The sequence below is a fragment of the Melospiza georgiana genome, chromosome 3, assembly GCF_028018845.1.
Source record: "Melospiza georgiana isolate bMelGeo1 chromosome 3, bMelGeo1.pri, whole genome shotgun sequence".
Taxonomy (NCBI): domain Eukaryota; kingdom Metazoa; phylum Chordata; class Aves; order Passeriformes; family Passerellidae; genus Melospiza; species Melospiza georgiana.
Window position 1 is genome coordinate 13,148,525 of NC_080432.1, and position 12,633 is coordinate 13,161,157.

Sequence of the window (12,633 nt, forward strand, 5' to 3'; positions counted from 1 at the left end):
CCATGGAAAATACATAACTCAAGACACAGGGCACAAACAAATCATCTTTTTAATTAGAATAGTATAATTTGCATTTTTCTGTAAGCAGTTTAAATGCACATTATTTGTAATCCCTGTGTGAGAAAAATACATTCAACCCTGATAACCTCTTAGATGTTATGAGAGGAATTTCTGTACCTATGAAAGAAAAACATACAAAAGAAAAAAATCTTGCAAAGAATGTGTGCAATCATGTTAATTTCATTATTTTTCCTAGACTGCAGTTCGCCACGAGTCCTGCAATGGTTTGTACAAATTGTCTCTCTCTGGCCTGGATGGGGGAGACTCCATCAATCGCTCCTTTCTGCTGCTGGCTGCATCAACCTTGCTGAAATTCCTCCCTGATGCTCAAGCTCTGAAACCAATTAGGGTAAGAATTTAAAAACTCACAAGACTTTCTCAAAGATAAATTTCAAATTCCTATAAAAATGTGAAAGTTTTAAAATTAATATAAAAAGTGAAAAAATTTATTAAAATAAAAAATTAGGATTATTATTAAAAAACAACATATAAAAACATATAATTTAATATAATATATAATAATGTAATACTATATAAGATAACGTAATATTTTTATTATATTATTTTTATTCATTATATAATAATATCTTATTATTTACATTATATTGTTGTATTTAAATATTATATTACGTTATATCATATCATACTATATATAATTTAATATAATATATAGTTAAGGATTTAAGTCCTTAACAATATAATATATAATATCTAATAATATAATATATAATATATAATATATAATATATAATATATAATATATAATATATAATATATAATATATAATATATATACATACAAAATATAGAAACTAAACATGGTAGGACATTATTGTGGTGTCTGATACACTGTTTCAGATGCATGGAGATATGAAGGCTTCTGGCTTAGATGTTTCCAGAAACTTTCCAAAAATGGTTAAACTGTGACACTGCAGTAATTTATAGCTTGGCTGTGCCTGGAGAAATGCAGGACAACTTTTGGGAAGTGCTCTTGTTTTTAAATTTCCATGTCCATGTACACAGATATTTTTAAAAGATTTAAATTAAAACAGTCTACAGAAGATCTTGCAATATTTATCTAAGACAGTTTTAAATTAGAGATGTATTTACTAATTGAAATCAGCCCAAGTTTTTCATGTTTTGTCCAGTCTAATCATAGATTTTGTGATTTGCAGTGGGTGGGATGAACTCCGCACTATTTTACAAATCTTTTACAGGTCTGGCAGATCATCCTGACAATTTTTCAAGAAAATTAATAAATATTGCAGAAGAAAAACAGAGCATACACTGTTACCACTGTAAAATACATTGTTCTTATACTTAGCTTAGAGGCTTGAAGGAAGTAATTCTCTTGTAACACAGTTACTGGCTTCACTGTGCTATTTTAATGCTGTTATTTTGTGTTCTACTTCGGAACAAAAGCAATTTCTTTCCACAGATAGAGGATTATGAGGAGGAAGCTGTGCTGAGACCTGGTTGTAAGGAGTATTTCTGGCTGCTGTGCAAACTGATTGATAACATTCATGTCAAAGATGCAAGTCAGGTAGGTCTGCCTTGCATTCATACCAATGTTTATTGCTTTTCATTTGTGTCTTCAGACATTTTTTTCTTAACATCTGATGGACTGTGAGCAGCTCTTGGATGTTTTCCATCTCCCAGTTTACTCTGATGTGTTTTTAGTAGTTCTTGGAAGTTTCAGGTAGTGACTCTGTGGGGTCAAGAAAGGGGAGTTGTTCTAACACACAAGGTGAGCTTAGTTGAAGGTCACAGACATGGGAATAGTGTAATTATCTGTGATAATTACACTGTTGATAATTCAAGTGTGTTCCAAGGAGGAGCTAATCAAGTATTTGATTAAAGCTGAAAGAGTTAAATTCAGTTAACAGACACTTAGCATAAATCAGAAAACTTACCTTAGAGCATGCCTGAAAATGAGTTTTAATTATCTCTGTTTTTCTGTGTGCAGTAATAACATTTCCTCCAAAAGAAGTCCATAATTCTTTCTGATTTTTGTTCTATTTTCTTTCTTTTCAATCAGACAACCCTGCTTGATCTGGATGCTCTGGCCAGACACCTCGCTGACTGCATTAGGAGGTGAGCCTTGCCCCCAGCAGTGTCCCTTGTGTTGTAGTGTGTTTTTTAGTTTGATTTGTGGTTTTGTAGTCTCTGTGTTTTTCTCCCCCTGTTTTTAGAGTGACACACACCTGCCTTTGTTATTTAGTTGAGCCAGGTGTCGTTTATCTGTTTGTTACTCAGCTACTTCCTTGCCAAGTTTCAAACCCCCTTCCTTCCCCCCCATCTGTTGGGACCCAGGACATCCCTCTGGCTGTCCAGGATGGCCAGGACCCCTGCCAGGGGGCTCAGGAGCCCAAAACACCTGTGGGTTTGATTATGACCCGTGGAGCAAATTACCAACCTTGTATGAAGACCAGCAAGCCGCAACAGTTTAAGCAGAATAACAGTGAAGTTATCAGAGGGTGGAAAAGTAGATTTTGGGGTTTTTGGTATGGGGGTGCAGGAGGCAAGATGGAGGGAACTGGGCATGTCCAGCCTTTCTCCTTCTTCTTGGCCTTCATCTTCTGCTGTGATGTTGGCACTTTTGGATTGGTTTAGAATATAAGCTCACTGTCTAACATGGGTTATGGGTGTTGAAAAGTAATTGTAAACATTGTACACATAGATTTTAGTATAAAGAGATAACACCACCCAGGCAGAGTGTCTGGAACTGTCTTGCTGGACAGACCTGGGCAGGGCAGGAGAAAATTTTTTATAGATAAGAAACAATAAACAACTCTGAGACTGAGAACTGAGGAGCCCTGACTCCTCCTTCAAGCACCAGACTGGGAAAAGACACTTTCAACTTTTCTCGGGGGCACTTTGACAAGCTGAAGATTCCAACACCCATCCAGTTGTTAGCCCTTCCTATGCCAAGCTGTTCTCCTCCCTTGAAATCCTTCATTGGTTTATATACTCTGTATTCCCCACCTTGTGTTCCAACCTCCCAGTTCTCCTGATGAGTTGAAGATTGTATCCTCCCCTTTATAAGCCATTGTTTGCAGTGTGCACTGGGTGCATGGTCACTGGGGCAGAGCTGTGACATTCCTTCTTGTGATGGTGTTCACAGGGGTCTTAGGATGTGAGGAGAGAATGAGGATCTGACTCCATGTTTCAGAAGGCTGATTTATTATTTTATGACATATATTCTGTTAAAACTATACTAAAAGAATAGAAGAAAGGATTTCATCAGAAGGCTGGCTAAGAGTAGAAAAGGAATGATAACAAAGGCTTGTGACTGACCAGACAGTCCAGACAGCTGACTGTGATTGGCCATTAATGAGAAACAACCCCATGAGACCAATACCAGATGCACCTGTTGCATCCCACAGCAGCAGATAATGAATATTTACATTTTGTTCCTGAGGCCTCTCAGCTTCTCTGGAGAAAAGAGGATTTTTCATAAAACATGTGTGTGACACCTTCTCTCCTGTGTGTGCATCTCAGCAGGGAGATCCTGGACCACCAGGATGGGAACATCGAGGACGATGGGCTCACAGGGCTGCTGCGCCTCGCCACCAGTGTCATCAAGCACAAACCGCCTTTCAAATTCTCCCGGGAGGGCCAGGTGAGCAGGGCACTGCAGCACCCCTGAGAGATCAGAACTGGGCCTTTGCCACCACATTTTGGTTGCAGGGATCAGTATGTGAAAGTTTCTCATATTTCTAGCCTTAGGATGGTGGACAAGCCCACACATATTCCTTTAGTGACAAGCAGCACATACAGTTTTTTCCCTTTCTGTGTAATTCCAGAATGGCATTCTTCCATCCCTGAAGTTTTATTTATTTTCATTTCTTGTTTTTAAATGTTTTTACTATTGATCAGCATTAACTGGTTTAAGTCCTTAACAACAGCTGATTTTGACCAGATCCTGGGCAGTCTGATCTAAAAGTAAAAATTTGAACTCCACACCTGTGCAGTGGCAGAGATCTGTTGCAAGATTATTGCATTCCACCTGTAAGGTGCACAAGTGGTGAAGCAGGGGAAGTTTGCTAAAAAACTATTTTCTTTATATTAAAACTATTTATATGAATACTGTTTATTTATATTAAAACTATTTATTTATATTAATACTATTTATTTATATTAATACTGTTTATATTAAAACTATTTTATTTGTATTAAAACTATTTATTTTATCTTTGAGAACTGCATTAGCATTAAAAAAAAATCCAAATTGTGTGTAAGAATAATTTTAGATTGATTCTTTTTCTGTAGACTCTTCAGAACTTATTATTGGGCCTTTTCAGCTGAAGAGTAGGCCCTGGTGTTTAATGATGTTGTTTATATTTCGGCTGTTTATTCTGTTGTTATAAAACAGCCCTGAAGGTAATTTGATTGTCCAAATGTGACATTGCTGCCAGCATTTGAACAGACTGCTTCTGTTGTTCCACTGGATAAGTGTATTTAACTTAGGGAGAGCTTGCAGATTAAATGAGAGTAAGAATTCAATTCACAGAATGCAGTGTGGAGGAGGATGTGGAAATTAAAATAGAGGAATGCAAAGGTCAGGTTTATGTAGCTTGGATGTATGGAAAGCTTAAGAAAAGCTTGAGAAAGTAGTTCTAAAAGTTACTGAAAATCCATGTCTGGTTTGTCAGGTTATCAATCATAAAACCAATCATATTTTGTGATTCTTTTCCTATTGGTATGTTCCTCTTTAGACTATAATGTGTTTACAGTGCACTTTATGCAGTATGAATTGTTGAAATTTGTGATTCAGAACTGGTATTCAGGTCAGAAATGCTGCATGACAGAGGTCCAGAAAGTCAACAGAATTTCCTAGAAAACTGTGGATATATGGTTCATGTTTTAAGAGTACATTCAGGCTGCTCAATGTGCCAATTTCATGTTTTCCAGGAGTTTCTGAGGGACATCTTCAACCTGCTGTTCTTGCTGCCCAGCCTGAAGGACAGACAGCAGCCCAAGTGCAAGTCCCACTCCTCCAGGGCTGCTGCCTATGACTTGCTGGTGGAAATGGTGAAAGGCTCAGTGGAAAACTACAGGCTGCTCCACAACTGGGTCATGGCTCAGCACATGCAGTGTAAGAACCTCTGGAGAGTTTGTGGCCACTAACCCTGCTCTGGGAATTCACAGCTCTGCTGTTTATCTCCTGTCCCCTGGAGCAGTGTCACATAAGTGTTGGCATCTTTTGCTCACCTACCAATGAAATCCCATCATCATTTCCATATCACCTGTTCTTAAATATTTTTATTTAGAGTGTGTGGTCCTGTTAAATGGCAGGTACACACAGGGAACACTGGATTTTACATGCTTCACCCTCTTGTGCTGGATTTTAATTTCCCTTTTCCTTTCTGACATGAACCATGGAATATTTATACATAAACCAAAGTGTAGAAACCACATGGAGGAATTGGAGTTCTGAGCAGCCCTGTGGTGTTTCCAGAGCCTCTGGTATCACTGCAGTTGACTTCAGTCTGTACCCAGATATGTGCATCAAGCAGTTTTGCTGTGCCTCTTGGCTTCCATGCTTCCTGCCTTTTGGAGCCACAGTTCCTGTGTATAATATGGAAATCAGCAACATTTCAGCTAGTTAATATTTTATCTTTGGTTTGCAAATCCTCATTATGCATTTTTAGCTTTAGCTAGATTTCCTTTCACATGCCCAGTTAAAATTTCTCTAACCTGAGGTTCTGTAATTTATTATAATGTGTGGAATTGATTTTAGTGCCTTACAATTCAGCAAGCAAAAGAGAAATCTGATCATAATAATGCTTTGTGTTCTGTTCTCTTATGCCTGGGGCCTTCCAAGGTCTCCTGTGCTCTGAAGAAATATTATGAAGAATATATTTTATGAAAATATCGGATATTTATGTTTGCTGTGAGCACATTATCTGCTGCTGAGGGTGTCTCTATCTCTCCAGGTGAAATAATTTGTTTTTAACAATCAGTGTTTTCCTCACTCCAAGTCTCAGTAATTCCTCTGTAACATTTACCACAGTTGTTACTTTCTTCCAAACACTCTTTCCTAGATTGTTTGTTCATCCCAAGTTCTCCAGAGCCATCTGCTCTGTGCTCCTGCTCCATATCCAGCATTTCTCACTTGCATGAATGTTAATTTTATTTCAACTGCTACAGTGCTGTTGTCTCTGTGATGTGCACCCAGCACAGGACTTGTGAAACCTCATTTGTTTAAGGGCTTGTTATTCCCTTGTTCTGATCCAAAGATTATTGAAGCTGGGCTTTTCCACTTTGTTATCCCTGTAATCTTACTGGTCTTCAAAAATCTTAGTCTTAGGCCTATCCCTCCATCCTTCTTAGGAGAAACATTAATGGAAATTGTAGAAATTTCCATCCTAGCTTTGGTTTTAAATCTGTTTTCTTGGCAGAGAGGGCTCCCATTTTATTCAGGATGATCTCACTGAAGAGTGGACTTAGGTATCTTCATTTGTTGATAAAATTTCTTGCAGTATTTTGGACTTTTGCTTCTTTAAAGACTGATAAAACCCTTCAGTTCAAAGAGTGTAGGTGCCTCGCTTCCCAGCAAGTTAAAGATCATTTCTGGTGTTACCAGTGGAGCAGGAGCATCCTCACAAGGTGGAATATAAAGAAATGCATGGTCATTCTGAGAGGAAAAAATTCAGCTTTAGTTTGCTTAAAATAGAATGTGAGCATGGCAAGATTGGTTTCAAGTTTCCCCTCCTCTTCCTGAGAAAAATCTGGTTTCTATAACAACAGTAAGGAATAAAGAAGATAGACATCAAGGAGCCTCAAATTTGCCTTTCTAGTTAAGATCCATATGGAGAAGGAAAAATTTTATTACACAAATGAAGTCAGTCACTTAAAAAATCCCAGGCTGGGGAACACAAGGTCATCCTGAGAAAGTCCTTGTCAAATTGCTGAATGCTCTTTGTCAGATGGAAGGAGGTGGAAGATCCTCCCAGCTGCTCTGTGAAGTACAGAGGAGTCAGTGATTGCTTTGCAATTAGAGCTTGATGAGCTCCAGGCAGGCAGAGATGCTGAGCCCTTCCATCACAAAGGGTGAGTTAGGATGCTGTCATTTAGGGATTGCAGGCAAGAGAGGGAATTTTGGATTATTCTGCCAGGCTCATGACCTCCTTTAGGAGGTGAAATGTGCAGGGGAGCTTTGTTTCAACTGGCTGAGCAGCCCAGGTAACCTGAGGTCACAGCACTGAGGTTTGCTGAAACAGGAGAATTAAAACTCTTTTCTTCCCTCCTTGGAGCTTCAGGGCTAATAGTTGTTTTGGTGCCAGTGCCAGAATGAAGATTACAACTATTATTTGTTGTGCAACAGAAAGTCTTGAGCGTCTGGTCTCTGAAGATGTGAGGATGCCAGATATTTCCTGAATTTCTGTCTGATGCTGTGGATTGAGAAGAATCCCTAATGAGTCTTTCATCTGTGACAGAATAATTGAGGATTTAAAGTTTAAGTCTTGGACCCCACATAGCTTTTATGGATTGTAAAATAAATCCAGACTATTTTTGGGGATTCTTTTTCCTCTTTACCTGAACATGCACTTCAGCAGAGGTGCTGAATTATTGGTGGGACACACTGTGCTTTCAGAGAGTGACATCTTTGGGGATGAATAGCAAAGCTGGATTCATGCAGGGCTTTGTGTCCAACTTTTTGGATGCCAAGGAGGATTGTCTAAGCTGGTTACCATCTTCCTGACTGGCAGATGAGGAGAACTTTGCCATTCTTCTGATTTCTTGGCAGCCATGTCAGAACAAGGCTCATGAAAGAGTCACTCAGCCCTGCCAAACTTGTCTGGTGCCTCCCTGTGTAAGAAATCCATCTCTGCTATGAAATTCAGAGAATAGAAAGCTTAGAGAAAAAGAAAATGGCTTTTTCAGTCTGATTCACTTGACATTTGGAGAGCACAGAGAGCCCCTTGCAGCCCAGAGTGATGTTGCAGGAAGGCTGCTCTCTATCCAAAGATTTTAAAGATTTTCCTCAGGAATATTGAATCTATTTTCCTAAAGATCAGGCACAGTCTGGCTCCTGCCTGTAAATGTACTGTCACCATGATATTTTCTGAAAAATCCCTTTGCCAGGATTTCTTCTCCTGGGAAGCTGAGAAGCCTCAGAAAAGAATGAAAGTAATTATCTGATTGTTTGGGAATGTGGTCTGGAGATCACTTACCAACAGCTGCATCTTTGATTGGTTCCATGAGAATTGTTTTTAATTAATGACCAATCCCCATCAGCTGTGTCAGACTCTGAGGAGTCAGTCACAAGCTTTCATTATAATTATTTTCTAGAATTCTGATGTATCCTTTCTCTTTCTGTAGTATAGTTTTAGTATAGCATCTAATATAATATAGTGTAATGTAATATAATATAGTGTAATGTAATATAGTATAGTATAATATGTGATGTAATATAGTATAATGTAATGTGATGTAATATAATTGATAATAATATATTATATATTGATATATATAATTGATATCTAACATAATATATTAATATAATATATTAATATAATAATAATATAATATAATATAATATAATATAATATAATATAATATAATATAATATAATATAATATAATATAATATAATATAATATAATATAATATAATATAATATAATATAATATAATATAATTCAGCCTTCTGAGAACTTGGAGTCAGATTCTCATCTCTCATCTCATCCCCCCTGAGGACCTCACAACACCACAATGTACAGAGCATAACCAGTGACTTTTTATTAGTGTGAACATCAAACTTTTCATTGGATTTTTGCAAGTTGCCCTCTGAACTGACTGCTGTCCTGCCTGTGTGCTTGCTGCCTCCACAGCCTCCCATGCCCCTTACAAGTGGGATTACTGGCCCCACGATGACGTTCGTGCTGAGTGCAGGTTTGTGGGCTTAACCAACCTTGGAGCCACGTGTTACTTGGCCTCCACCATCCAGCAGCTCTACATGATCCCAGAGGCCAGGCAAGCAATCTTCACTGCAAAGGTGAGTGGGGGACTTGGGCAGAAATTCACATTCAGAATCAGTGCAGATACTGAAAAAATACAGGTTGAATTCTAAGACATACATCTAGATAAAGAATATTTCTTCAGGGTTTAGTCTGCTTTTTGTGTAGTTGGATGCTTTTGCTTGTGTCTTTTCAGTGATTTTTTTCTTAAATATTTAATGTGGTAGGTTCTTAAGGTGGCAGTGAAATAAAATGTTGCAAAAGTCATATTTCTATTGCTTTCAAGTAGCTTGATTCAGGTTTGGGTTTATGGGAATTGTCTGTTGTTTCTTAACTGCTGATTTGTCATTTGGTTAAGAAATGTTTTTCCATGAATGTTTATAAAGTCCCAGAGCACGTTATCTCGTGCAGCCAGAAGTACAGCAGGCCCTGTAAATTATCATACTTTGGTTGACTTCCAGAAGTTCAATATTATCACTTTTATCTCTTTATTGTGAGAGAGAAAATATCATTTTGGTCCCTGACATCACATAGAATGTGTGAAACACCCTCATTGGCAGTGACCTCATCATTTTCTGTTATTGTTCATTGCTGGTACTTGTCGTGTAACTTCTGGATTTGCATGCAAATAAAAAGCAAATAAGAGAGTTTAATTAACATTTTATTTTAAATTGCATATTTATTACTGGTCTGTTCAGGAAATGCATTATGGAGAGGGCTGTTCAGAGTCCTCACAACATCTGTAAATTTAAAAAAATATTCCAAAACCACTAATACTTTGTAATACTTCCCCAAAAGCTCCTACCTGCAATAAATTTTTAGAAAGTGAAGTTATTTTATTCTCAGGTTTAATGTTGACATGCCAAATAAAGTGTAAAAAAAGTGTAAAAATTCTAAATAGAAAATAACAGACTGTGTGTTCCTGTACACAATCATTTTTATTTATGGTCCATAATAAAGTAATTGGGTTTTTATTTGGCTATTGCATCTGTTTAATGTATGTTTTTGGAAAATAATAAGATCAAGTCTTCTTTTATTAATTTCTGCCAGTATTCAGAAGATATGAAGCACAAGACCACTCTGCTGGAACTCCAGAAGATGTTTACATACCTAATGGTAGGTGTCAAAGAGGGTATTGTAGAAAGTGTCCTATTTTAGAGGTTCTTTGTACATAGTGCAGGTGAATCAATGAATTACAGAGGTGTTGGGGAGGTGGAATTTCCCTGGTGATAAAATAAAATAATTTATTTTTATGATTTGCATTTTCCTTGCCCCAATATTTAAAGATTCATCCATTGAAATGCAGCAACATTATGAAATTTTGGGACTGAACAAAATTAAAGCAGTTGCCAGATGTTCACTGCTGTTAAAACACTGAAACAAGTCTGAAATAATGAAAAAACCTGAGGAGAGTTGAGTGTCCAGACACTGGTTTTGTGTAAGAAATTCACAACTACTTTGAAGATGGGTGGGGAAAAGAATCTTGATTTGTAGTGCCTCTCATGATTAATAGAAATTATTAAATTAGGTGTTCATTAAGCAGAAAATAACATAGGAACAGAAAGTCATAGCAAGACTTACCATTTTAATCTTGGAGAAAGCCTTTTTTTCTATAAAAGGCAATATTTTATTTTTTCTATAAAAGGCAATATTTTATTTTTTCTAAAAAAGGCAGTATCTACAGGAGGTGCTGCTTTGCTGTACATCCTTAAAAGAGAACAGAGTGAGTGAGTCCTGCATTCCCAGTGTGCAAGGCAGTGCAGTGGGGATGGATTCTAAAGAATTGCTTTGAACTGCACATTCTTTGCTCTGGCTGCACACATCCTGTTGAAAACTAGATGAAAACATAGAGGAGTCTGAATGAGAATTGAGCACTTGGCAAGATTTCAGTCAGCAATGTCCATATATATATAAATACAAGCTGATGTTCTCACATTTTATTTTGTGTCTAAACAAATAGAAAATGCTCATGTTACATCTTCAGCACCATTAAAATCATTATTTTAATGATTCATTTAATGAAGTATTTCCTAAATATTTTTAATACTTTTTCTACTAATGATATTTGACTCACTGGTGTCATGACAATGGTTATCAATTAGTTAAAAACTGCTTTGCATTTCAGCAGAAATATTGAGACATTTAGGAAATTATTGTATGTAAAAGATGTCTTTTTTAAAACAGATACTCATATGTGTGTGTGGGGTAAATCTGCGTAACTTCAAAAGAAAGAGATTTGGGTTGATTTGGTGTTGTTTGATATTTTTTATCCAAAGGAAAGTGAATGTAAGGCCTACAACCCAAGGCCTTTCTGTAAAACCTACACCATGGATAAGCAGCCCTTGAACACTGGAGAGCAGAAGGACATGACTGAGTTCTTCACTGACCTGATAACAAAAATAGAGGAAATGTCTCCAGAGCTGGTGAGTTAAGAGGGTGCAAAAGGGAGCTTGAGAACTTAGGGATTTGCTCAAATTTCCTTGACAGAATTTATTTATTCTTTCTTTCACAGAAAAACACAGTGAAAAGTTTGTTTGGAGGTGTTATCACAAACAACGTCGTTTCTTTGGTAAGTGCTCCTTCTCTAGTCTGATCTTTTAAAGATAATTATTTCCTAACTTCTCCAAAAAAAGTGATTTCATGGCTTTTCTCTTGCCTTTGTTCAGGACTGTGAGCATGTGAGTCAGACAGCTGAGGAGTTCTACACAGTGAGGTGCCAGGTGGCAGACATGAAGAATATTTATGTGAGTAGTACCAGGCTGAGATCAATCTCACATCTCACTGCCACACACTAAAGATGTCAATGCTTTTTGTCTGCACTCCAGTTTTGGGGTGTTTTGAGGTTGATACTATGTGATAATTTATTTTCAGCTTTTCACTGCTGTGTGCCATCAGCTGGAGCCAGCAATAGTCATTGGCTGTTGTTTTACAGTCAGTAATATCTATTTACTTGTTTTAAACATGCTGGGGTCATTTTATATGAGAACTGTAAATGTCAAAAGATTTAACATTTACAAGTACTACTGTTTGTGAAATTAATTTAAAGCTTACACCAACATAATTCTGTGTTTTCAAGCTTTTTAAACAACCATTATTCTCACAGTTGAAATTTAAATTTAACAGATTTGAATTCTTGGAGACAGCTTGGAATATTATGCACCATTTTTAAGTTGGTTCCTTAATTCTGTATATGGGTTAGAAACTGATTTTCCTGTCAAACTCTTTTAGTTCAGGTGTGTGCTCTTCTGTAAAAAATTTTGGGGCTTTATTTTCGTAACTTATGGAAATGTTAATTAAACTCAAAGCAAGATTTGAAGGGAGGGGTTTGGAAAGCAGGTACAAGATATAAATATCCAGAATAACCTCCTTTTTTGTTTTTTCCATGTAGGAATCTCTTGATGAAGTAACTATTAAAGACACCTTGGAAGGTGACAACATGTACACATGTTCTCACTGTGGGAAGAAAGTGCGGGCTGAGAAAAGGTGTGGCCAGGGAGAAAGAAATATTCCTAATGGTTCTTTTTAGTAAATCCCTGGAATTCCATTTGGAATAACAGTAATCCTTCAGATGGAGCAGGACTCTGCTCTTCAATTCAGTTTATATCATGTA

At 37.1% G+C, this 12,633-nt stretch overlaps 1 protein-coding gene across 9 annotated transcripts in view; it reads left to right on the forward strand.

The window, feature by feature from the left end:
• Positions 1-12,633, forward strand: part of USP34 (ubiquitin specific peptidase 34) — a 114,634-nt gene that overhangs the window by 73,192 nt on the left and 28,809 nt on the right. For all 9 annotated transcript variants that reach the window (XM_058019335.1, XM_058019340.1, XM_058019338.1 and 6 more), the window contains exons 38-48: positions 257-409; positions 1,498-1,602; positions 2,098-2,153; positions 3,561-3,681; positions 4,974-5,157; positions 8,898-9,061; positions 10,074-10,139; positions 11,300-11,446; positions 11,536-11,592; positions 11,690-11,767; positions 12,412-12,506. In XM_058019335.1, the coding sequence (XP_057875318.1) occupies positions 257-409; positions 1,498-1,602; positions 2,098-2,153; positions 3,561-3,681; positions 4,974-5,157; positions 8,898-9,061; positions 10,074-10,139; positions 11,300-11,446; positions 11,536-11,592; positions 11,690-11,767; positions 12,412-12,506 (1,226 nt within the window). The remainder of the gene's footprint in view (positions 1-256; positions 410-1,497; positions 1,603-2,097; positions 2,154-3,560; positions 3,682-4,973; positions 5,158-8,897; positions 9,062-10,073; positions 10,140-11,299; positions 11,447-11,535; positions 11,593-11,689; positions 11,768-12,411; positions 12,507-12,633) is intronic.